Source organism: Bos grunniens, chromosome 23 (assembly GCF_055505025.1).
Source record: "Bos grunniens cultivar Pamir isolate PY7600 chromosome 23, Bosgru_T2T1.0, whole genome shotgun sequence".
Classification (NCBI taxonomy): domain Eukaryota; kingdom Metazoa; phylum Chordata; class Mammalia; order Artiodactyla; family Bovidae; genus Bos; species Bos grunniens.
This window is the reverse complement of record NC_141187.1, coordinates 18276178-18301257: the sequence shown is the minus strand read 5'-3', so window position 1 is coordinate 18301257 and position 25080 is coordinate 18276178. Positions and strand designations below refer to the sequence as shown.

General features: G+C 51.6%; 2 protein-coding genes across 21 annotated transcripts in view; one reads left to right on the top strand and one right to left on the bottom strand.

Moving 5' to 3' along the window:
* The first annotated feature begins 7634 nt into the window (after positions 1–7634).
* DLK2 (delta like non-canonical Notch ligand 2) lies at positions 7635–18593 on the top strand. 12 transcript variants are annotated; one of them, XM_086371770.1, is made up of 6 exons: positions 7635–7774; positions 14346–14476; positions 14760–14823; positions 16118–16248; positions 16850–16994; positions 17671–18593. In XM_086371770.1, the coding sequence occupies exons 2-6, from the start codon at positions 14401–14403 to the stop codon at positions 18404–18406; spliced, it is 1152 nt and encodes a 383-aa protein (XP_086227896.1). In that variant the 5' UTR covers positions 7635–7774; positions 14346–14400; the 3' UTR covers positions 18407–18593. The 12 variants fall into 12 exon arrangements, with proteins under 12 accessions (XP_086227896.1, XP_086227897.1, XP_086227898.1 ...); XM_086371771.1 differs by lacking the exon at positions 7635–7774 and adding an exon at positions 12940–13242; XM_086371772.1 differs by lacking the exon at positions 7635–7774 and adding an exon at positions 13316–13384.
* The window catches only part of ABCC10 (ATP binding cassette subfamily C member 10), a 20380-nt gene continuing 13819 nt past the window's right edge, over positions 18520–25080 (bottom strand). For 3 of the 9 annotated variants that reach the window (XR_015153234.1, XR_015153232.1, XM_086371763.1), the window contains 8 exons: positions 22487–22830; positions 22001–22170; positions 21329–21489; positions 20826–21079; positions 19826–19971; positions 19634–19731; positions 19281–19393; positions 18520–18956 (listed from right to left, as the gene is read on the bottom strand). Coding sequence is in view for 2 of the 9 variants with exons in the window: in XM_086371763.1 (XP_086227889.1) it covers positions 18803–18956; positions 19281–19393; positions 19634–19731; positions 19826–19971; positions 20826–21079; positions 21329–21489; positions 22001–22170; positions 22487–22830 (1440 nt within the window). In the remaining 7 variants the exon portion in view is untranslated. Of the gene's footprint in view, positions 19149–19280; positions 19394–19633; positions 19748–19825; positions 19972–20825; positions 21080–21328; positions 21490–22000; positions 22171–22486; positions 22831–25080 lie in introns of all 9 variants that reach the window. The other 6 variants (XR_015153233.1, XR_015153229.1, XR_015153235.1 and 3 more) reach the window with 4 other exon arrangements.

The following is a 25080-nucleotide window of genomic DNA, read 5'->3' as shown; positions in this document are numbered from 1 at the left end:
ATTTGTGTCTCTGCTCAAATGTTACCACCTCAGAGAAGCCTTCCCTGGCCACTCTGTCTAAGACAATATCCCCAATCACTCCCTGCTTGGGGCTTCCCTGTAGCTCAGATGGTAAAGAATATGCCTGCAATGCAAGAGACTGGGGTTCAATCCTTGGGTTGGGAAGATCCCCTGGAGAAGGGCATGGCAACCCACTCCAATATTCTTGCCTGGAGAATCCTGTGGACAGAGGAGCCTGGTGAGCTACAGTCCATGGGGTTGCAAAGAATCAGACATAATTGAGTGACTAACACTACACCAATTCATGGGGTCGCAAAGAGTCGGACACGACTGAGCGACTGAACTGAACACTACAACACACTACTACACCACACTACTACTACTACTGCTCCCTTACCCTGCCTACTATTATCTGACATATTTTTCTTTGTTGATCATCTCCCACTATACTGCAAACTCCAGAGCTCAAGAACTTTCTCTCATTCATTACTGTATCCCCAGGATCTAAAATAATGCCTGGCATAGTAGATACTCAATAAATGTCTATTTTATTTATTTTATTTGGCTGCACTGCATGGCATGCAGCATTTTAGTTCTCTGACCAGGGATCGAACCTGTGCCCCCTACATTGGAACCATGGAGCCCTAACCACTGGACCACCAGGAAACTCCTCACAATAAATGTTTGTGGAATGCATAAATGGCATGGAAAGAAGTGATGGAGGAATTTTGGAATGTAGTGATGGGGAGAAGAGGTTGAAAATACTATAAAATAGAGAATGCATAAATGGAAGGTACAGGTCCCCAAGGCCAGACTTGGCCACATCCGGTATGGGAGTGAAGACAGAATCCAGACTCAGGAAGGAAGGGAGGGAGCAGGATGAGAGCCAGGTAGAACTCCGGAGCAAGGTCCTCAGGGAATAGAGCTCTCCTGGGAAAGCTCCAGTTTAGGTTGAGGAAATAGGATGGGCCGGAGGCTGAGGAGTTTACTCAGATCTAAAGATAATATCCACCCCAAGCCCAGGCCTCTTTTGGCCAGATGGTGCTAGAGGAGCCTAGGCATCTGTTCCTCTGTAAATTATCCGTGCTGCCTCCTGCCTGTCTTCTCTGGTGACAGCCGGAACAATTGTCCAGGAATTCCATCTGCTCCCCTGTCCTTCTCCCCTCCACAGCTCATCAACATTTCAGAGTGGAGAGGTGTCCCCTTTCCCTGGGCTCGAGGGTTGGGAGTCGGATTTGTCCCTTGGTGGAACTGGCCTCAAGCACTCACTCCTTGAACAACACAACAAATAAAACCTCAGCAGAGATTCCCAGGCCCCTGGAAGGAGAGGTCAGCCATCCTTATTTCTCATCCTGTCTATGTTTTTCAATCCCATCCAACTTTGTATTGTTATTAATTTAATAAACTTATACTAAATGAATCAATTATATTGGTTCTTGCAGAGCTTTTCAAATAAGGGTTCCCAATCATTGTACATTTCTTTTTTTATTATTTAATTGGAGGCTAATTACTTTACAATATTGTGGTGGTTTTTGCCATACATCATTGTACATTCCTGCATGTGTGTGTGCTCAGTCACCCAGTCGTGTCTGACTCTGTGAGACCCTGTGGACCATAGCTCTCCGGGCTCCTCTGTCCATGGGATTTTCCCGGCAAGAATACTGGAGTGGGTTGCCATTTCCTTCTCCAGGGGATCTTCCTGACCCAGGGTTCGAACCCGCGTCTCCTGAATTGCAGGTAGATTCTTTACCACTAAGCCACCTGGGAAGCCACATTTCTGCATGTTTCCCTTTAAATTGCCCATACAGGGACTTCCTTGTGGTTCAGTGGCTAAGGCTCCTTCCTCCCAATGCCGGGGGCCTGGGTTTGATCCCTGATCAAGGACCTAAATCTCACTTGCCACAACTAAGAGTTTGCACGGCACAGGAAAGATGGAAGATCCCACAGGCTGCAACTGAGACCCAGCACAGCCAAATAAATACATATTTCTTTAAAAATAATTTTAAAATTACCCATACAGTACTTTCAAAATGTGACATTTGTTGTGATATAAGACCACAACAGATTATTTTGAAATGACTTTTACTGTTTTCTGAAAGGAATCTGCCTGAAGGAAGAAAGAGAAAAGAAAGATCGTCTCTCTACCTTTCCCGAAATTGTCTTGGGATCCATAGGGAGAGGAAAGTCCGTGAACTGTCAGGTAAACAAATTTAGTGTAAATAAACCTGAAAAACTATTTAAGTTTATAGTTTGTAAGCAGGGAAAGTGGCAGTAAACATAAACATGTCTTTGAAAAGAAAAGAAGTCACAGTCCTCCAGAGTTTTTAACTTTTAGCATAAGCAAGATAAAGTTATTTTTACTATGAAGGAACTGGTTGACATCATCACTCCTCTCTTTGTGGGTGTGCAAATGAACAAGTGTGTGTGGCTTTTTAAAAAATGTTTATTTATTTGGCTGCACCGAGTCTTAGTTGGCAGCATGCAAGATCTTCCATCTTCGCTGTGGCATGCAAACTCTTAGTTGGGGTATGTGGGATCTGGTCCCCTGACCAAGGTTCAAACCCAGGCCCCCTACATTGGGAGCATGGGGTCTTAGCCACTGGGCCACCATCATGGGAAGTCCCTGTTATGTTAGCTTGCAGGGCCTTAAACCATATTCAGTCATTTGAGTTGCAACTGACTTTATCTACTAATAGTTTAGGAGGCTGTCGTCTTGTTTGTGACCTGATTAGACATGCTGAACTCCATTTACATGTTTTTTCTGACAATGCTTTCAAAACCTCAAGAGGTCATAACTTAGTCTGCTTCCCTAGATTTAAGTTATACACATTTCATAATTCTTCTATCTATTAATAGAATACCACAGCTGCCACCCTGGTGGATACGCTTTTATTACATTTAAATGTCTTTTTTCCTATCTCTGGATGTTGAATTTGATGTAAGTCTAAGAAATGTAATTTTAAAGACCTTGAAACTGGATAGGATCTTGCGTTCTTTAATATTCTTAAAGCCTCTTAACTGTTAAAGATAAGGCAGGAACTCAAACAAATATTTCTATACTGATATATAGAATGATGCTATGCATGGCAGGATTATGACAACAGCCAAAAGGTGGAAGCAACCCAATTGTAAAGGACAAATGGATTAACAAAATGTGGCATATACATACAATGGAGTACTTTTTAGCCATTAAAAGGAAATTCTGACACATGCTACAACACAGATGCACCTTGAAGACACTGCAATATGTACAATAAATCAGTCACAAAAGGACGAACACTCCATGATTCCACTCTTAGGAGAGGCCTAGCGTATTCAGGTTCTTAGAGACTGAAAATAGAACGGTGGTTGCCAGGTGCTGGGGAATAGGGGAGTTAGTGTTTAATGGGTACCGAGTTTCAGTTTGGGAAGATGAAAAATTCTGGACCTGGATAGTGGTGATTGTACAACAAGGTGAATGTTGGCGATCATTGTTAATGCCACTGAACTGTACGCTTAAAATTAGCTAAAGGGACCTCCCTGGTGGTCCAGTGGCTAAGCCTCTGAGCTCCCAATGCAAGGGGCCCGGGTTCAATGCCTGGTCAGGGAACTAGATCCCACATGCCATAACTAGGAGCTCATATGCACAACTAAAGTTCCTGTGTGTTGCAACTAAGATCTGGCACAGCCAAATAAATATATATATATTTTTTTTTAATAAAAAAATTTCTGTGCTCTGTTTATTCATCTCCCCCACTCCCACTTCTACCAGCAACCAACCACTAATCTTTAAAAAAAAGTTGGCTAAAATGGAAAATGTCATAAATATTTTACCACAATAAAAACATTTCCAGTAAAAAGTTATTTTTAAATACACAACCCATACATCTTTATATGATACTGAGTTTTGTGTTCTGGCTTCTGGTGGAGTCCCACCATAGTCAGCTCCAAGGCTGGGACTCCTTAAGGGCAGGGCTTATTTCCCACATTCAGACTTCAGGCAAATGCTTCCCTTCTCAGACTTCGGTTTTGAGTCCTGGGCAAGCTCAAAAAGGTGCGGAAGCAATAGCTTATCTCCATTTCTGGACCACACTGGGGCCCATTCATTAGGCCTTACTTCATTCTGACCCATCAGCTGGGTAGTTCTGCCACCCCCTGTCTCTTTGCCAAATCACAAGGGCTTCCATCCATCCCAGGTGTGCATTGACACTCGGCCTCAAACGTGTATGCTGTCCTACAGATCAAGTGATTGGGGCTTCTACATGAAATGTGAAAAGAGGGGCCCAGCTCCCAGAGCCTTCAAGGAAAACTCTGGGGATGGCTCCTTTAGCAGCTGCTGGAGGGGCTAGAGCAGGACCTGCCTGGGCTATCGCCTCCCCCACCCATCATGGGCACTGGGTGCTGTGTGAACACTTGGTGCCACTGAGCTTTACACTCATAGTTCTAGATGTGGGTGAGCCTCTTGTCCTTCCAGACTTGTGCACAGGAACTGCACACTCTCATGGCTCCAAATAGAGGCATCCCCTCTCTTGACATGTGGACATGAGCCCTGTGACTGCACTTAGCTCATCAGCAGGCAAAGCATCCCTCTCTGCCACTTCTCAACTAACCCCGAAGCCCACAGTCAGCATCAACCGTAGTTCAGCTTCCTCCCTTTCCCTGAGCAGGTATCCCAGATACCCCAAGCATGGCATCTGGGGCCTGAGTCTTGGCACTCCAGCCCCTGAGGCACATAATAAGCCCTCCCTTCCCCCTCCCCCACAGTCAAACAAAGCCAAAAGGAGGGGCACAATAGCTGGTTTAGTTTTCAGGCCTTGAGCAGCTGCCTCCACTCCTGCTCTGAGGGAGAGGTAGGGGTGGAGGACAGGAAGCAGCCAGAGGGGGAGGGCATTTGTGCAGGGCCCTGGGCTGGCAGAAAGCCCCAGCGAAGGGTGGGACTACACAAACATGCCTGACTCCCTACCTGCACCAACCCAGCTTCCCTCTGCAGCCCCGGCTTGGTGGACTGGCCAGAACTGGCTTGGGGAAGCCGTGACAGGACGGAACAAGCAGGCAGATGATTGTCCCTTACCTGGTGAGGACAAGGGTCAGGCCTGCATGCCCCTGGGTCTCCACGAGGTCTTAACCCTGCAGGTGCACCCGGACCCCTGTTTACATGGAGTGGGTGTGCCTGCCCTACTAGACTGTCAGCTACTTGAGGTCAAGGCCCAGTATCTGTTTTCATTCGTATTAATTCATGCACACATTTGACTGATGCTTACTGAGTGTGTGGGGTCCTTTCCCAGCTCCTGACCACATGCTAGGCTCTGCCAGGGAGAAAGAGAAATATCTGTGGGTGGGTCCATGAATGTGCAAATAAATGAGGCTTTCCTCTTGTTCCACATTCTCTTGTCTCTGCGTCTTCATTTGGTGTTGGTAATATACAAAACTTTTGGTTTGAAAGGAAGTTAGGGAGAGAGGAAGGGGACTTGGGGACCTGCCCCCAAGGTGATAGGTGGGAAGGCCAAGAAAGATGAATCCACATGGTTGGGGGCCCTGGAGGAGAGGTTGACTGTCTGGTACTCAGAAAGGAAATGCTCCGGAAAGTGGGGAATCCAGAAGGTTGGAAGATTGGGTATTCTAAAGCAATAGTTACTGGTGGGGTCTGGGATCAAAGCCAGAAATGAACCTCAGATGTCTACTAGCACCCTTCTAAAACAGGCCACTCACTAATCAGGCAGGCTTAGGAGAACCCCAAAGTCATCACGTTTTTTAGCCTAAGTGTTCCCAAAGTCTTCCAAAGAGTAGCCACTAAGTTGTACTGTGAAGCAGAAATCAAAGCCAAGGGTTGATTAGCACCAGATAGCCCATACCAATCAGTTTTCACAAGGATAAGAGCAGGGCTGTGATGGACTTCCCTGGTGGTCCAATGGGTAGGACTCCATGCTTCCACTGCAGGGAGCACAGGTTCAATCCCTGGTCGGGGAACTAAGATTCCGCATGTCACAAGGTGCAGCCAAAAAAGAAAAAAGAAAATCAAAGTCCTTGCCCTCACAGAGTTTATAATCTAATGGAAGGAGCCAGCCAATATATAAACATGCTAATAGATATATAGGCCAGGTGGGGATAAGAATTATGGAGAAAAATTAAGTAGGGGAATGGAAATATGCCTGGGGTAGAAACGGGGTTATTCTATAGTGTAACTGGGGAGGGCCTCTTTGCTAAAATGAAATTTGAACAGAGGACTGAATGAAATGAGGGAGTGAACTATGAAAATATCTGAGTAAGAGCATTACAGGCAGAAGGATCAGCTAGTGCAAAGGTCCTGAGGCAGAGAACATGCTTGATGTGTTCAAAGATCAACACAGAGGCCAATTTAGCTGGAGCAGAGCAAGGATGGGGAATGTAGGGGACAAGGTCAGATGAGATCCATTGGAAGGGTTTGAGCAGAGATGTGACAATCTGACCTCTACCTTTTAAATAAACTTTTTAAGGACTTCCCTGGCAGTCCAGTGGTTAAGACTCCACACTTCCCATGCAGGGGATGTGGGTTCAATATCTGGTTGGGGAACTAAGATCCCACATGCTTCAGGACATGACCAAAAAAACCCAAACTTTTTATTTTGAGTAATTTGCAATTTACAGGACAATTGTAAAGCGAGTTCCCATATAGCATTCACCCAGTTTATCCTAGTATTAACATTATACAGTATTGTGGTACATTTGTCAAAACTATGAAGTCAGGGCTTCCCCAGTGGCTCAGTGGTAAAGAATCCCCCTGCCAGCGCAGGAGACACAGGTTTGATCCCTGGTCCAGGAAGATCCCACAAGCTGCATGGCAACTAAGCCTGTGTACCACAGCTGTTGAGCCGGTGCTCTAGAGCCCAAGAGCCACAACTACTGAGCCCATATGCCCCAGCTGCTGAAGCCTACAACCTCTGCAGCCTGTGCTCTGAAACAAAAGAAGCCACAACAATGAGAAGCCTGCTCACCACAGCTAGAGAATAGTCCCCACTGGCTGCAACAAGAGAAAAGCCTGTGCAGCAATGAAGACCCAGGACAGCCCAAAATAAATAAATAAAACTATTGTTTAAAAATTGTGAAGCCAGCACTGGTACTTTGTGCAAACTAAACTCCAGACTTTATCCAGACTTCACCAGTTTTTCCACTAATGATTTGTTTTTCTGTTTCAAGATTCAATTTAGAAACCACATGGCATTTAGCCAGCTTCCACTTTACCAGGATCACCATGGCTGCTACACGATAATAGAAGACCCATTAGGAAGCTGTCACAGTCATCCAGGAGGTAAATAGTGGTGCTTGACCCAAGTGTTAGAGGTCAGATTGTGGAAAGCGAACAAATTCTCAGTTGAAGGCAGAGTCAACAGGATTTGCAGGACATGGGATGTGAGAGAATGAAGAGAGTTAAGTATGATGCCAAGGATTTTAGCCTAAAACACTTGGCCATTCACTGATACAGGTGAGACCGACATAGGAAGCCATCTGGGGCTGAAATCAGGACTCCGTCTTTGGAAATGCCAACTCTGAGTCACCTATTGGAGAATCCCAGCTGGAGATGTCAATCGAGCAGGCAGTTGGATACATGAGTCTGGATTTTAAGGATCCATCTTAAGTTGGAAATATAAACTTGGGAGTGATTAGCTTACAGCTAGTATTTAAAGTCATTAGGCTGGATGAGATCATGAAAGGAGTAGCTGCAGCTGGAAAAGAGAAGAGGTCTGAGGATGGAGCCCTGGGGCTGCGGAAGAAATTAGAAAGATGAAGCAAAGGAGACTGAGGAGGGGCAACCATTGCGGTAGGTAGAAAATCTTGTGAGATCAGCCCTAGAGGCCTGGGGAACCACCATGTCCAATGCAGCTCACAGAGCCACCAAGATGAGGACTGAGAAACAACCATTGGGTTTGGCAATGGCGATAGAATCAGTGACCTTGACAAGGGGAATTCTGGTGGAGTGGAGGGCGAGCGTGGGTCCAAGAGAAAATGGGGGGAAATGAGGTGAAGACTGTAGGTGTTGACAAATGTTTTTGAAGAGTTTTCAGTAAAGAGGAGCCAAAAAAACATAGCTGCAAGAGAATATGGAATGGAGGGAGGTTGCTAACTCCTTGGGAAAAAGACCCTGATGCTGGGAGAGATAGAAAACAGGAGAAGAGGGCAACAGAGGATGAGATGGCTGGATGGCATCACTGATTCAATGGACGTGAACTTGGCCAAACTTCGGGAGATGGTGAGGGATGGGGAAACCTGCAGTGCTGCAGTCCATGGGGTCAAAAAGAGTAGGACTTGACTTGGTCACTGAACAACAACATTTATTTTAAGATGGGAGACAGGATGATGAAAATGAGCTCACAGAGAGCAGACTGATTATGCAGAGGGGATGAGGAGAACTGCTGGGGCCCCTGAGGGACACAGGTAAGAAGGGATGGGGAACTAGTGCCCAGGTGGAGGGAGGGGTTCACCTGTGTAAGAGAACTGGCATCGCATCAATGGTAACAGATGTGAGTATACGGAGACAGATGCAGGTAGGCGGAGGAAGCATGTGGAAATTCTCTTCAGGCTGCTTCTATTTTCTTCGTGAAGTTGGAAGCGAGACCACCAGCAGGGGGAGGAGGAACCGAGGGGTTGGCAGTTGGAGGAGAAAGGAGAAAGTAAAAATAACCATCGAGGAGGCTGAGAGTGCACAGCACTGGGGAAAAGCAGAAGCATGAGTGTTCAACACAAAGAGTGCTTGAGGATACGAAATTAAGTGACACCAGACAGCCTAGATATGTGTTATTTTCAGCCACATTCAGCTGCTTGGGTGTTGGCTGTAGAACATACCATGGTGGGGTTTTACCAGATGAATATGATGGGAGAGAGGGGCCAGAGAGTTGGTATAGACAAGGTGCTGATTATCATGATAGATCGTGGAATAAAAGCTGGGTAAGGAGGGAAGGGCGGCTGTGATGGGGGTAGGGGCTGCTGAAAAGAAGGTGAGATCAATGGATGAGAGACAGGGCCAGCTTATCCACAGGAGCTGCTGCTGCTGCTAAGTGGCTTGAGTCGTATCCACAGGAGGCACAGTGCCAAAGGCCTGCAATACTTTCAGGGGCCCACAAAATATTTTAATTTAATTTTTCTTCTGTAAAATCAGAAGAAAAAAGTGAATATAATAAAAATAATAATGAATCCAGCCTGGATTAAATTTATCTTGATACCAAGGCAATCATAAAATATAACGTTTAATATTCTTTCATGGAGGAAGAGGCTTATGCAGGCGAAGTGTTTAGGGCCCACTAAAGTTGTAATGTAGCCCTTATGAGTGATCCCAAATCAACAGATCCAAATTCAATATTTGTTGAATGCATGTATTTTTAAAATATTAATTTATTTATTTGGGGCTGCACTGGGTCTTCGTTGCTACGAGTGGGCTTTCTCTAGTTGCAGCGAGTGGGGGCTACTCTTCATTTCGGTGCTCGAACTTCTCATAGCAGTGGCTTCTCTTATTGCAGAGCACAGGCTCTAGAGCACAAAGGCTTCTGTAGTTGTGGCACATGGGCTTAGTTGCCCTGCTGGCATGTGGAATCTTCCTAGACCAGGGACTGAACCCATGTTCCCTGCACTGGTAGGTGGATTCTTAACCATTGGACCACCAGGGAAGTCCCTGTTGAATGCATTTATAATGGCAAAAAAAAGTAAACACAACCTAAATATCAAAAGTGCTTGTTTGAGTCCAGGTACTATGGGCTGCAAAGAGAGGATCTGGTTATAGGAAAGTGTAATACTTAAAATTACGGACTGTGTGAAACAATTGGTAGTAACAAGGTTTGGGTGGGAACATCCTTCTTATTGGTGGAGAGGAAGAAATCAAGGAAATGGGAAGCTGGTTTTATCAGTTTGGCCACCTGTTGTGAAGAGTAGACTCCTTGGAAAAGACTCTGCTGCTGGGAAAGATTGAAGGCAGGAGGAGAAGGGGACAATAGAGAATGAGGTGGTTGGATGGTATCACCGACTCAATGGACATGAGTTTGAACAAGCTCTGGGAAATGGTGAAAGACAGGGAAGCCTGGCGTGCTGCAGTCTATGGGGTCACAAAGAGTTGGACATGACTGAGCGACTGAACAACAGCATTGCTATAGTAACAACATCCCAAAAGAGAGTGGCTTAAAACACCCACCATTTAATTGCTCATCCACTGTTTATCTGGTAATATGGCTGGACTCTGCTGAGCAGTTCTTGTTAGTCTTGCCAGGGCTCATTCATGAGCTAGAGTCATCTGGAAGCTTGACTGAAGCAGTTAACAGGACCTCCTATATTGTGGATATTGACCAGGGCATCTCAGGTCTCCTTCATGGGGCTTCTTGTCTTCCAGCATGCCAGACTGAACTTCTTTACATGATATTGGAAGTTTTCTAAGGGAGCAAACAGAAGCTGCAACAGTTTTTGGGACCCAGATTCTGGGGACTCATATAACGTCACTTCCACCATATTCTATTAGTCAAAACAAGTCCTAAGACCAGTTCAGATTCAAGAGCCTGAGAAGTAGGCTTCCATCTTTTGCTGGGAGGAGCAGCAAAATCATTGCTAAAGGTCATGTGGGACAGGAGGAAGTATAGTGGCCATCTTTGCAAATAGACTATCACACTTACTGGAAAATTTGTCTATGTGGTACTGAATCAAGAATCACCAAGAGGGACTGCCCTAGTGGTCCAGTGGCTAAGACTTCATCTTCCAATGCAAGGAGTACAGCCTCGATCCCTGGTTGGGGAGATAAGATCCAACATGCCTCAAGGCCAAAAAACCAAAACATAAAACAGAAGCAGTAGTGTAACAAATTCAATAAAGACTTTAAATATGATCCACATAAAAAAAAAGTCTTTAAAAAAAATCACCAAGAGTTTGGCAGAAGGAAGGGTGAAGAGAGTGACATGCCAGGTGCTAAAATCTTCAAACACGTAGTAAGTGATACAATCTGATGCCATCAACTTCCAAAGCTTCAGATATCTTTATTGTTTCATCAGTGATTGCCAGTGAATTTCATTCATGGAAAGCAACTCTTTATTTTTCACAAATTCTTTGACTCAGTCACTCATCAATTCAGACTCCATCTTAAGGAAGGAATCTAAAAGATGGAAAAAAACTATATGAAAATTTGTAGCACTGCTTTTTATCTTGGAGCTGTAGCTCAGTGTCTAGGATGATGTCTGGCATGGAATAGTAGCACATACGTGCTGCATGAGTGCTGTGTGCTAAGTCGCTTCAGTTGTGTCTGACTCTTTGCGACCTTATGGACTGTAGCCTGCCAGGATCCTCTGTCCATGGGATTCTCTAGTAGCAGATAGGTGCTCAGTAAATATTTGTTGAATGAATCTATAATGGTGAAAAGTAAATACAACCTAAGTATCTAGTAATGAAGGCTAGGTTAAATAAATTGTGTGTGCTCAGTCACTCAGTTGAGTCTGACTCTTTGCGACCTCATGGACTGTAGCCCGCCAGGCTCCTCTGTCCATGGAATTTTTCAGGCTGGAGCAGGTTGCCATTTCCTACTCCAGGGGATCTTCCTGACCCAGGGATTGAACCTGTGTCTCTTGTGTCTCCTGCATTGGCAGGCAGATTCCTTACCACTGCGCCACCTGGGAATACCAGATTAAATAAATTAGTGTGTATCTATTTTACAGGCTATCATGGAGCCATAAAAATTATGCTTTTAATTTATTTAACAAATTTTCATTGGCCTATAGTTGCCTTAAAATGTTGTGTTTGTTTCTGTTGTACATCAAAGTGAATCAGCTACACACATATTCCCTCTTTTTTGGATTTCCTTGCCAGTTAGTCACCAGAGAGCACTGAGTAGAGTTCCCTGTGCTGTAAAGTAGGTTCTCATTAGTTGTATTTTTATACATTGTATCCATAGTGTAGCTTTTGAAAACTATTGATATATGATGCGTCAAAAAAAAAAAAAAAAAAAAACAGGATATAACATTACAGGTTCTGGGTAAAAACAGCTGGATAGGAAAAGGAGTCAAACAACAACAGTGGTTTTATCAAGCAAATAAGACCATGGGTGACTTTTTTAAATTTTTATTTTATTCATTTATTTCTTGGCTGCACAGAGAAGCTTGGCTGCACAGGTTGAGGATCTTAGTTCCTCAACCAGGGATTGAACTGGGGACAGGACAGTGAAAGTGCCGAATCCTAACCACTGGACCGCCAGGAAATTCCCCAAATTTTTACTTTATTCTAAAAGTTCTTTAATGTTATTGAATTTCATTTACAATAAGAAAAAGTTAAACATGCTCATTGTGGGGAAAAGAGAAATGTTGAAAAGCATCAGTAAGAAAAAATTACCTGTAATTCCATCATCTGGGGGAAAAAAATCACTGCCAACATTGAGACACATTCTGTTTCTTGCTTTTTTCCCTCCACCTAATCTATTCTTAGATTTTAAAAGTCTTTAGACTTCCCAAAGGTGACTTTCAATAGTCACATAGTGTGTTGGTATACCATAATTTGTTTACAATCATTTTGGACAGTATAGGTTGTTTGCAATTTTTCAGTAAAAAAAAAAATAGTAAAACATATGGTCAGAGCTATGGCATTGTTCAACTCAAATTTAGAAAGCTCTAGAGGAAAGAAAGAGGTGATCAGCGTTTCGGGGAAGATGGCTAGGCAGATGGGGTGGGTGTGGCTACGTTCAATGAAGAATGCAAGAAAAATTAGTTCAGGGGCTCCGACCTGTGGGGGTTGTCTGTAGAAAGCTGCTCTGCACGGGTTAGGGACTACTTCTTACCACGAATTTAAGGATGGTGAAATAAAATCTTGATTTGAAGGACTAGAGGTGGGGACAGGTGGTCCTGATTTCTGCTCTCTTGCCTTGGGCAAACAAGAAACGGTTTCCCGTCCTTTCCCGGGACAGAGGTCTCTGAGCCATTAGCCTGGAGACACAGAGCTTCCTCACTCCCTCTACAAAACACTCAGTCTAGCTCTGGGTTTGGGCAGTCGACGATCAGCCTGAGGTCAAGAATGGAGGTGGTCCGGGGTACAGCGGAGGGAACTTGGGGCGCACACAGAGCCGGGGGCGTTCCCAGTGCACGGAACCTTCCCAGTAGTGGTAGCGGAACGCAAAGAGATAGCAAAGACACACCTGGCGGGAGGAGGGATGGAGGGGTGGGTGAGTGGGCCACGCTAATACCCAGGCAGGGATCGACCCTGGAAGGCTGTTGATGGCCACGAGGGGAGAAAGAAGCGGACGGCGGGGAGGAGGAGAGTAGCAGACAGATTAAGCAGGTGATGTAGGATTTACAAATGGAGGAGGCGTGGGCTGGTGACAGGAGGAGGGCCGGGAGCGTCGTGTGCCCTGAGCGTGCGCGAGATTTATCTGAGAGGCGTGATGGGCGGCGGACTGGGGAGAGCAGAGGTGGGGCGCGGGGTGAGCTGCTCGGGTCGCGAAGGCGGAGATGCGAGATGGAGAATAACGGCTGCGCACACTTGGCCGACCCTTTACAGTCGGCTCCCATTTAGCCTCCCGTAATTTCCTCCTTTCAGCGGAGAGGGCGAGGTTCGGAGAGGTCGGGTGACTGCGGCGGGCGGGGGCCCAGGGGAGCGCGAGGCCCCGAGGAAGGGGTGACCGCTGGGGGTGGGGGCGCCGGGCGCGGGCGGGTGGGGGGCGGGCCGGCGGCGGCAGCCTGGGAGCGGAGCGGGGAGGCGGGCTCCGCCGGCACACGCCGCCCCTGGCAGGCGGCCTGAGCGCGTGCGAGGAGCCGCCGCAGCCTCTCCGGGTCGCCTCGAGGCCCAGATTCCCCAGCGCTCGGCTCGCATGGCAGCCGCCTGGGCGCCCGGCCACGCAACCCGCTAGGGGCGGCCCCGCGCCCGGGTCTGGCCCTTCGGCGGAGTCCGTCGGATCCCGCCTCGCTCTGCGCCCCGAGGCGCGCAGTCTCCCAGCCCGAGGTGAGGACCGCGGGACGAGCCGGGCTGAGGGCGCGCTGGGTATCCGAGGCCCCGCGCCGCGGCGGAGACTGGAGGGGGACGCGGGGAGTCAGAGGCGGGAGCAGAGACTGCGCGCCGCCGGGTCCCCGTGTCACCTCTCGGCGGTACCCCAGTACCGCTCCGTCCCGATTGCGTTCCCAGCCCCGGCCCTTCCCGCGTCCTGCTTCTCTCGCGCTGTCCATCCTTCACCTCCTTCCCACGTAGCCGGCTCCGCGTTTCTGTCTCCAATCCCCTCGCCTGCTCACACCTTCCTCGCCCCCGCCCTTTCGCTGCACTACTCCCCCCACCCTTTTTCTCCCGTCTGGACGCCCCTCTCCCCCTTGGCTCCTGTCACTCGGAACCAAACCGAAATCCTTGCCGCTGTCTCCACGTCCGGCCGTCTCTCAACCCATGCCATCCCACAGGTGTCCGCACGTCCGGCGATCCATCCGTCTGTCCGTCCCGGGGCCGGCGCTGACCATGCCCAGCGGCTGCCGCTGCCTACATCTCGTTTGCCTGTTGTGCATCCTGGGGGCACCCGTAAAGCCTGCCAGAGGTGAGCGCTCCCCCTGGGGGATGTGGTCGCGGCCCTGTCCGGCCGTCCCTCGCTCGCACGTTGACCTCTGCCGGCCAGAGATGGCACTGCAAGCCGCTCCGACCGCGGGCTTGGCAACACCCAGGACTTACTTCCCTTTGGAATGCGATTAGTCTCTATTCTACCTTGCCCCAGAGCTGGGCCCCTCCAGTTACCAGGACCCTGCGTCCTTTCCCTGGCCCGGCATCTCAGGCAGCCGAACCCTGACCCCCGGGCTCACCCCTCCCACATCAATCTCTTGCAGGCAATGACTGCAGCTCCCTCTGTGACCTGGCTCACGGCTGCTGCGCGCCTGACGGCTCTTGCAGGTACCTCTCCTTGGAGCACGGTGGTCCCAAATCTTTTGCTCCCCATTTCCTAGGCCTCCATATTCACAATCGAGTCAAGCCCCAAGCTTGACCCAGAACGTCTAAGGCCCTCCCCATCCCTTCAAAGCTGTGGCACACAGGGCATATGGGCAGCCGGGCACCGTGCCCAACCCTTCCCTCTTCCTCTTTGCCTTGCCTCTCCTTTGCGTCTTCTAACTACGGCTCCCCACTTTACTCTCCCAAGTCTGATCCAGGAACTCTAAAACTTTCCTCTTCAAGATACCAGGAGAAAGATCTGAAGCTTAAGGGAGAGTGGAGAGTGGGAGCCATGAGGCAAAAAGGAGGAGATAAAGATAAGACAGACGGAGAATTGGCTCAGCCTGGAAAAGAAAGGCTTTGCCAGGGTTGCTGGGGAGATGGACTTGTTCAAGGGGGTCTTTCTTTGATGAATTTAAGTAACTGACACACTGGGGTAGGGGTCGGGTAAATCCCGCAGCAGGAGGAAAGTGTGTCTGGATGTAAAAACATGAGCTGACAGGCAAGCTGCTGGAGGGGCTGGGGGTGTTGGGGACTCTCTGAAGCAGGCCTTGCCCTGGAATCAGCGTAGGAAGATGGTCCTGGTGACTTTTCAAGGTCACTCTTCTTTCAAAAATGTTTCTAAGCACCTCAGATATACCAGAAACGGTGCTAGGGGCACTTAACAGACATCATCTTAATGTCTTTTCTTTTTTAAAATGATTATTTTTGTTGTTGGCTGTGCAGGGTCTTCAGGCTGCACATGGACTTTCTCTAGTTGCCTCAAGTAGGGGCTACTCTTCATCACAGTCCTCAGGCTTCTCATTGAGGTGTCTTCTCTTGCTGGGGAGCACGGGCTCTAGGGTGCGTGGGCTCAGTTTGCGGCATATGGGCTTAGTTGCTCCTCATCCTGTGGGATCTTCCTGGGCCAGGGATTGAACCTGTGTCCCCTTCATTGGCAGGTGGATTAACCAATGGACCACCAGGGAAGTCCCTCATCTTCATTTCTTCCTCAACCCACCCCTGCCAGGTGTCACCCCAGGTTACAGATGAGAAAACTGAGGCTTGGAAAGGATAGACAGACTGCACAACCAGAACGGCAACGCTGGTGCCTGGTGGCGTGGTGACCCGGCACAGCTCTCTATCCACCCAGGATAGGCCTGCTTTCCCTTAGGGGCTGTCCTGTTTGTCTCCTGTTTCCTGGAAACTCTGAGCTTGCCTCCTCCCTGTCTTCACCTCCTTCCACCCAGAGCCCTGACCCTGTGCTTCCCCCCGTCAGGTGTGACCCAGGCTGGGAGGGGCTGCACTGTGAGCGCTGTGTGAGAATGCCTGGCTGCCAGCACGGTACCTGCCACCAGCCCTGGCAGTGCATCTGTCACACTGGCTGGGCAGGCAAGTTCTGTGACAAAGGTAGGGGAGTAGAGAGGGCAGCTGTTGGACTGGGGGCCCCACGTGTCTTGGGAGGAACATCCATCCTTATTTATTGAGTGCCTCTTGTGTCTGGCTCAAACCCTCAAATATGTAGTATTTTATATACAGTCCCAGGAAATCTCCAGGCCAGAATACTGGAGTGGGTAGCCTTTCCCTTCTCCACAGGATCTTCCCAACCCAGGAATCGAACCCGGGTCTCCCACACTGCAGGCGGATTCTTTACCAGCTGAGCCACAAGGGAAGCCTGTAGTATTTTATAGTTGTAGACTTTATACCTATCTGTTATCTGAACTGGTTCTCAACACAACCCTCTGTGGTAGGTAAGACACCTGCAGGAAACTGTTCTCATATCACAGATGAGGCAACTGAGATCCACAAATGAAATACAACTCACCCAAAGGCAAGTTGAAACACTGACAGGGCTAGGACCAGGCGCCTCCTGACTCCAAATGCAGTGTTGTTTTCCGCCCAGGTTGGGACTGTGTATGAGCCACCCCCACAGAGCTCTGGGTGGGGCCTGGGCAGGTCTGGGTGCCACGTGCGAGGGGCTGTCCCAGAGCCCTCCCGGTCTCCTCTGCAGATGAACACATCTGTACCACGCAGTCCCCCTGCCGGAACGGAGGCCAGTGCGTGTATGACGGGGGCGGTGATTACCATTGTGTGTGCCCACCAGGCTTCCACGGGCGTGATTGTGAGCGCAAGGCTGGACCCTGTGAGCAGGCAGGGTGAGTGCTGGCCCCCTGGTTAGGTGAGAATCTGGCGACAGAGGAGAAAGGACTGTGGAGGGGGGTGGCGGGGCAGTGTTAGGGCTGAGGGTCTAAAGTCCCACATGGGGACACTCGAGGATAAAACCCCAGTCTGCCAGAGTATCCCAAGGGCTTCTCAGCTTTTTTGACACCATCTGAACCATTTCTCCAACGACAAAAATTGACAGGCTGGAGGTGTAACACATCACTGCGTGACTTCCCTGGTTGGGGAGGCTGTGGGCCTAGGACCCCCCTCATCCTCCCAGGAAAGCTGGCGTGCAGCCCCTGAAGTTGTCCCACACGGCAGACTAGGCCTCATGGTGAATGAGGAGACAGCCTGTGGGGCTGGATTTGTCCTCATTCCCGCCTCGGGTCTAAGGGTCTAAGAGGACACAAACAGTACACTCGCCTTGGTCTTGACTCTGGGTCAGGCCCTCTGCTACCTGCTTGACCTCGATCATCTCATTTAACCCTCACAACCTGGGAAGCCAGGTACTGCTCTGACCCCATTTTTAAAGGAGGCATTTGAGGCTCAGAGAGAGTGGCTCGAGGGGACAGAGCTAGAGAGGGGTGGTGGGAGCAGGGATCCGGATGTCGACCTGGTCTACCCTGCAGGTGGCAGTTGATAAAACACCCTCCCTGCCTCCCCCACCAGCTCCCCGTGCCGGAACGGTGGGCAGTGCCAGGACGACCAGGGCTTTGCCCTCAACTTCACCTGCCGCTGCCTGGCAGGCTTCATGGGTGCCCGCTGCGAGGTGAATGTGGATGACTGTCTGATGCGGCCCTGTGCTAACGGCGCGACGTGCCTGGACGGCATCAACCGCTTCTCCTGCCTCTGCCCCGAGGGCTTCACCGGGCGCTTCTGCACCATCAACCTGGATGACTGTGCCAGCCGCCCCTGCCACAGAGGGGCCCGCTGTCGGGACCGGGTGCACGACTTTGACTGTCTCTGCCCCAGCGGCTATGGTGGCAAGACTTGTGAGCTAGTCTTACCGGTCCCGGGTCCTGCCGCCACAGCGGACAGCCCCCCAGGGCCCACCTTGGCTGTGCTTGTACCCGCCACGGGGCCCATCCCTCACAGCGCGGGCGCCGGGCTGCTGCGCATCTCCGTGAAGGAGGTGGTGCGGCGACAGGAGGCCGGGCTGGGCGAGCCCAGCCTGGTGGCCGTGGTGGTGTTTGGGGCCGTCACTGCCGCCCTGGTCCTGTCCACGGTGTTGCTGACCCTGAGGGCCTGGCGCCGGGGCTTCTGTCCCCCTGGACCCTGCTGCTACCCTGCCCCACACTACGCCCCAGCACGCCAGGACCAGGAGTGTCAGGTTAGCATGCTGCCCGCGGGGCTCCCTCTGCCGCCTGACCTGCCCCCCGAGCCTGGGAAGACCACCGCTCTGTGACAGAAGTGGGAGCTTTCTGGGCCCCTCCTTCACCTCCTAGGGCGCTTGGACTGGAGTGGCCCTTTCTCGCCACTCCTCAGCTAGGGTACACACACTGAGGGACCTCAGCCTCATGCCACAAATATTATTTTTTTAATACACAGAATGTAAAAATGGGAATTTTATCAAATAAAACAATGGACGTGTATGTGGGCTCCTTTGCCAGAAAAAGTCTGCCTGGAGTCCCAGATGCCAGAGCGCCAGAGCAGAGGCCTGCCTCTGGGGAAGCCATGGGACTCTGCCTGCACAAGGAGTGGCTTGTGAAGAGGAGCCCAGGGCGCCCTTTCCTCTCTGTGGAGGAGGGGGAGAGGTAGAGACATGGAGGAGTGTAAACCATCGGCAGTGGGGGCCGGGCCCTCACGGGGAGGAGCGCACTCCCCGCGGGCTGCTCTGCAACAGCTGCTGGAACAGCGAGTGGGGCTGAGTGCACAGGGCGGCAGGGGAGCCCAGCTCCGCCACCCTCCCTGCATGCAGCACCAGCACCCGGTCGGAGTTCAGGATCGTGTTGAGCCTGCACGGGAGGGAGTGGTCAATGCGGGGATGGAAGACAGCACCCTACAGAAGGCTGACCTCCTTTTCCTCCTCTTCCCCCCTGCACAGCGCCCCCCTGCCCCACAGGCTTCAGCCCCCGGGGCGGGCTCTGTGCTAGGGGAGGGGCTGCATGTTCCCTGAGACCGAGCACTCCAAGGAGCCTGGTGGAAGCCTAGAGAATGAGGAACTGAGAGTCACAGGGGTTGGAATTTCCGGAGCCCTGACTCCCGGGGTCCCTGAAAGGAAGCTGGGCTCTGGGTCCATGACACCCCTGATTTAGATTCTCACTCTGGATGCCACACACCTGTGGGCGATGGTCAGCACTGTCTTGTTGGCAAACCGTTTGCTGATGGTTTGCTGGAGTAGCTGGTCTGTCTTCTGGTCCACGCTTGCTGTGGCCTCGTCAATGCACAAGATCTGGAGTGTGTGGGGAGGGTTAGGGAGGAGAGTGGAGAAGAGGGTTAGCCGAGGCTGCTACCCAAGCCTCCAGCCCCCACCTCCTGGTCTGGCCCAGGCCAGCCCACGGCTCCCCACCTCCAGCTCTAAAAGGAAAATGAATTTGGTCCTTTGAGACCTCTCCTTAGTCTACTTCCTCAGCCCTCACCTGTCCCCTGCCTTCTTCCTGGCCCTCTCAAATGGCCCTCCTTCTTGTCTTACCTTAGCATCTGTGAGGAGAGCCCTGGCCAGACACAGCAGCTGCCTCTGCCCCAGAGATAAGCGCCGGCCCCCCTCGCCCAGCTCACCATCCAGACCACCTGTGAAGCACAGCATCTTTACCCCAGGGTTCCAAGCCTCCTCCAGCCCCTCTCTGCTCACTCCTCCCACCACCACGAAGGACAGGACACTCACCCATAGACTCGATCGCCTCACTCAGGTGGCACTGCTCCAGTGCCTGCCATAGGGCCCCATCCTCATACAGACCCCGGGGGTCCAGGTTTTCCCGCACGGTCCCACTGAACAAAAAGGGCTCCTGCGGGATGATCGCCAGCTGGGATCTGGGGGGACAGGGGTTGAGACTCGAGATGTGACCACTTCTGCTCCCAGCACAGGTCTCAGTTATAGGTCCAGCCCTTCAGGAGAGCGTGGGGTAAGACTTGATTAAAACCCCCATCCTGCTCCCTGCTTGGTCAGGCATGAACCTAGGATTGTGCTGGTGCTACGAGGAACACCAAGGAAACCAAAGGCCTGAGGGGCAAAAACAGAACAAGCATAAGCCAAACTGTGTGGCACTGATGCCAGTGTCGTGGGACAGGAGTGGATGGCAAGGAACGGCCAGAGAGTGTGACTGGGTAGGGCACGCGTCCAGCTTGAAAGCAGGCCTCAAATCGGGTCCTGAGGAGCTCTCTGGTCAAGCCATAAGGGGAGGCCGGCACAGGTTAGGAGAGAAGGGCCAGGGCCTGGGGTCAGTAATTGCTTGAGGATAGCGCTTCCCCCTACCTTTTCCCATGTCATGGAACTAAGAGAAAATGATAAGAGTAATGTGGTCGGGGGGATGTTTGGCTCCAGATGAGGCCACTTGTGGCTAGGGGCTACTGGCCCAGGTCACCAGCTGTCCCAAGCCCCAGGGCACGGCACCTGGGAGGCTCTGATTCAGGAGATAGTGACCAGTGGTCTAAAGTGGAAGGCATCGTGTGCTGGAAGTCCAAGCTGAAGCTGGGAAGGTGAAAGCCTTAAGGCCACAGCTTTGAATCCAGGCCTGAGTGCAGGGAGCTCACTATTCTAGCCTGCTTGTCCCACCCTCTGTCTCACCACCTGATCCACCCTGGCTGCTGGGTTTATATAAAGCCTTCCTGGCTGGGCCTTCCTCTCCCTGCCAGTGGCCGTGTCCCCTCTTCTCACTTCCCCACACCTGAGCTCGGCCAGCTCCAGCTGGCTGGTGTCCATGCCGTCCAGAAGCACTCGCCCAGAACTGGGCTCTAGCAGCCGGAAAAGCACCAACAACAGGGAAGACTTGCCGGAGCCCGTGCGGCCCACGATGCCCAGCTTCTCTCCAGGCTGCACGCGGAAGGTCACCCCATCCAGGGCGTTGGGCAGCCCTGGCCGGTACACCAGCACCACATCCTGGAACTCCACGCTCCCCTGGCTCAGCCAGCTGATGCCTAGCTGGTAGGGTCCGTGCATGGGAGAAGGCGGGAGACGGGTGAGACGGGGGGAAAGGGTAGAGGGACAGGTTGGAGAGTGGAAGGGAGGGACGGATGGTGTGAGAGGAGAGGTGGGGAGTTAGGAGGGATGGGGGATGGGCATGTAGAATGGGGAGATCACAAGGGACACTACAGTGGAGAAAAGTTGGTGAGGGGCACAAGGAGAGGAACTGGGGGGCCTTCAGGGTGCCAGCACCCAGGCTGGGGCTACCTGTGGCCGCTGGCCCCGGGGCTCCTGGGGCAGGTCACAGGAGTACTCCTCCAGCCGCTCGACACTCACCAGCATGGCTTCTGTCTGTGTGAAGCTGCTCACTAACCCTGAGAGCAGGCCCGTCAGGGACAGGGCATAGGACAGCGACAGGCCCACCAGTCCTGGGGGAGGGGACAGAGGACAGAGCGCTAGGGGAGGCCTGGACACTGGGGTGCGTGTAGGGAGGGGGTGGGCAGAATGGGCGAACCCTGAGCTGTGGACCGTGGGCATGTGAAGGAAGCTAGCACTGAAGCAAGAAGATGCAGGAGCCAGGCCAGGCCCACGGGAGGCTGGATGCAAGGCAGTGGGTGGGCCTGGAGAGGCTGCGCAGGGGGACGGGAGAAGGCAGGTGGACTGGGGTGGGGTACTAGGCGCTGAGGATGGGGCGAGCAGGCACGGGTGGTGATCAGAAGACCTGTTTAGCCCCAGATCCACCACCACCCGGCAAGGGACTCCTCGAGACTCAGCGTCCCCAACTCTGAAATGGGGGTCTTGAGAATGACAACATATCCTCACAGGGAACCCTGGTCAAGAGGTGAAAATCCTTGGCAGTAAAGGGAGATGTCATGGTAGTCGAGGGGGATGAGGAATAACAGGCTTCTGAGGTGAGACCGCAGGGCCCTGGGGTGGCACCTGGGTTGGCGAGGCCCTGCTGGTGCTGCACCAGAGCGATGCCCGCGATGGCGCTGACTACTGCGGCCCCCATGAGCTGTAGCCGGATGTCCAACCACTGCATCGTGGCACTGGCAGCAAACTGGCACCTCTGGTTGAGCTCCAGGAGTCTCTGGTTCTCCTCCTCAAACCTGGAGGAGGCCATGCTGTGGCTGCATTGGCCCGCCCAGACTTCCTCCCTGCAGGACACCCCCTCCTTGGCGCTGACCCGCACGCCCACAGGCCTTGCCTCAGGGCTACGGAGGAACCAGTGCACTCTTTCACGGGGGCCTTCTTGGCCTCACTAACCTGTTTTTTCCGTTTCCTTCCTCTCTCCCCTAGTGCCATCACCCACCTTTCTCTTCTCAGGAGACCTGAGATCCACGACCACCCCACCCCAACTTCACCCCCTCTGACCATCCCAGCATCTCACGCCTGTGGCTCTGGCTGGAAGAGGCACTCACACACCTGTAGGTGGCCCCGGCGGCCCGGAGCACAGGGAGGCCGGCCAAGGTGTCGGCCAGGTGGGTGTAGAGGGGAGACAGGCTGAGGCTGCCCAGACGCCGCAGCTCCCGCGAGGAGGCCCTGTAGTGGCTCTGCACGCGATAGTAGATGATGCTCAGAGGCGGCAGCAGCAGCAGCAGCCAGGGCAGGCTGAAGCCCAGCACAGCCAGGAGCCCCAGCAGGCCTGCCGCGTTGGCCAGCAGGATGTTGAGGATGAAGGGCAGGCTGTCATCTGCACAGGCCACGTCAGAGGAGAAGCGGTTGAGGACCCGGCCCGTGGGCGTGGAGTCGAAGAAAGTCACTGGAGCCTGGGAGAAGAGATGTGATTGGGCCAGGGTAGGACAAGGCAGAAAAGCCTCGGAGGCCATGCCCAGGGAAGGTGGGCTGAGGGGAGAGGCCCAAGGTAGAGAACAGGAAAGCAGTAAAGTGTTCCCAGAGTTCAGGGCACTGAGGAGGGAATGGAAGAGCTTAGAACAATACCCCAGGGTGGGCATGATAGAGGCTGTCTGTCCCTCTGGCTGGTGGGGACCCTGAGGCTGTCTGTCCCTCTGGCTGGTGTCCTAGGCTGGCCACTCCCTACCTCTGTGCTGCTGCTGCTAAATCGCTTCAGTTGTGTCCGACTCTGTGCAACCCCACAGACAGCCTCTTACCAGGCTCCTCTGTCCCTGGGATTCTCCAGGCAAGAATACTAGAGTGGGTTACCATTTCCTTCTCCAATGCATGAAAGTGAAAAGTGAAACTGAAGTCACTCAGTCGTGTCCAATTCTTTGCAACCTCATGGACTGCAGCCTACGAGGCTCCTTCGTCCATGGGATCTTCCAGGCAAGAGGACTGGAGTGGGGTGTCATTGCCTTCTCCACCTCTGTGCTACACATGCCTACTCCGCTTTCGAGGGCAGGGAGCTAATCCCATTCCAGAAGATGGAGACTTCAGGCCATGAGTACGATTTCGAGGTCAGGAAGAACACCCTGACTGCCCATGGCTGGACAGAGTGGTGAGGACAGCGGTCAAGTCAATGCTGTCTCATGGCAAGGGCTCAGGCTTTGGAGTCAGACTGCTCCTTGATTCCAGCCCTGCTGCTTACCAGATGTGAGACCCCGCCAAGGGGGTTTCCTCTCCTCAAGGCCCCCATCCCTCATCTCCAAAAGGGGGACGGCAATGGAACCACACATCCTGGAGCTGACTGCACAGGCAGTCAGAGGCTCAGGGGAGTCTGCCTTTCATGGAGCAGGGGCTCAGGAGCTATTTAGACTACTCATTACTGGGAGGTGCCGTCTCAAAGACAATCCTTTTCCTTTCCCTGCCTTCCCTGTCTCCCAACTCTCTGCCTTTACTGGGAGAACAGTCCTATCTTAAGGCAAGGAACTAGGTCAAAGGGACTTGCAAATGTCACCCCTAATGTCAGCTTATGATAAAATCAATTCCTTCACAGCCTGAAGATGTGGGCAGACAGTGGGCAGCTGCTCCCTGAGAAGCAAGGGAAAGACCCACACAGTCCTGGGTTCATGGCCACAGGACTCGCTTGCCCACGTCACAGGACTAGCTTGCCCAGGTCACATACACCCTCAGAGCCTGTTTCCTCATCTGTAGAAAGGGGATAACAGTATTCATTTCACAGGGTTATAAGGAGGCCCTAATAAGATACCAGACAAAAAAGAGCTTTGCAATAATAACAACATGGTTAATAATAATAATTGCTAATTGAGCACTCAGTATATGCCAGGCACTATGCTAAGTACTTTCCATGTACTGATGAATCCTCATAATGTACTATAGAGCAAGCAACAGACAATATATACACACAGCAACAGGCATGGATCTTAAAATGAGCTCTAAATAAAAACTGTAAGAAAAGAATGTCATTTATAAAACTGTTGCTGCTGCTGCTAAGTCGCTTCAGTCGTGTCCGACTCTGTGCAACCCCATAGATGGCAGCCCACCAGGCTCCTCTGTCCCTGGGATTCCCCAGGCAAGAACACTGGAGTGGGTTGCCATTCCTTCTCCAATGAATGAAAGTGAAAAGTGAAAGTGAAGCCTCCCAGTCGTGTCTGACTCTTCGCGACCCCATGGACTGCAGCCCTCCAGGCTCCTCTGCCCATGGGATTTTCCAGGCATTTATAAAACTACCTGGGCACAAAATATAGCCATTTTGTAAAAAGGCAAACAAAAAGATACATACTAAACATACCTCACAAGGTTGTTTATCAAGGAAAGGAGGGGAAATGGAAACAAGGTTTGCAGATAAAAAGAGATGGATCAATAAATAAAATGCAAAAGGGACCTCACGTGAACTAAGGGTGGTTAACTCAGTCCTCTGAGCTTGAAGTTCAACTGGAAGTGACTCAGGAAGAGTCTCTTCTCCTCATGTTACAGAGGAGAAAGCCATAGGCTTAAGTAACTGGGTTTGAACCCAGCAGCTGCTCTGCTCTCGTCTCTTCAGGTCTCAAGGTGTCAAGTGCTGCACCCATCTGAGAGGAGCTGATTTCTCCTGAGGACTGGGGGATGGGATGGGCCCCCCGATGGAGCCAGGTACTGGGAGGGCCCCCTGAGGCCACCTT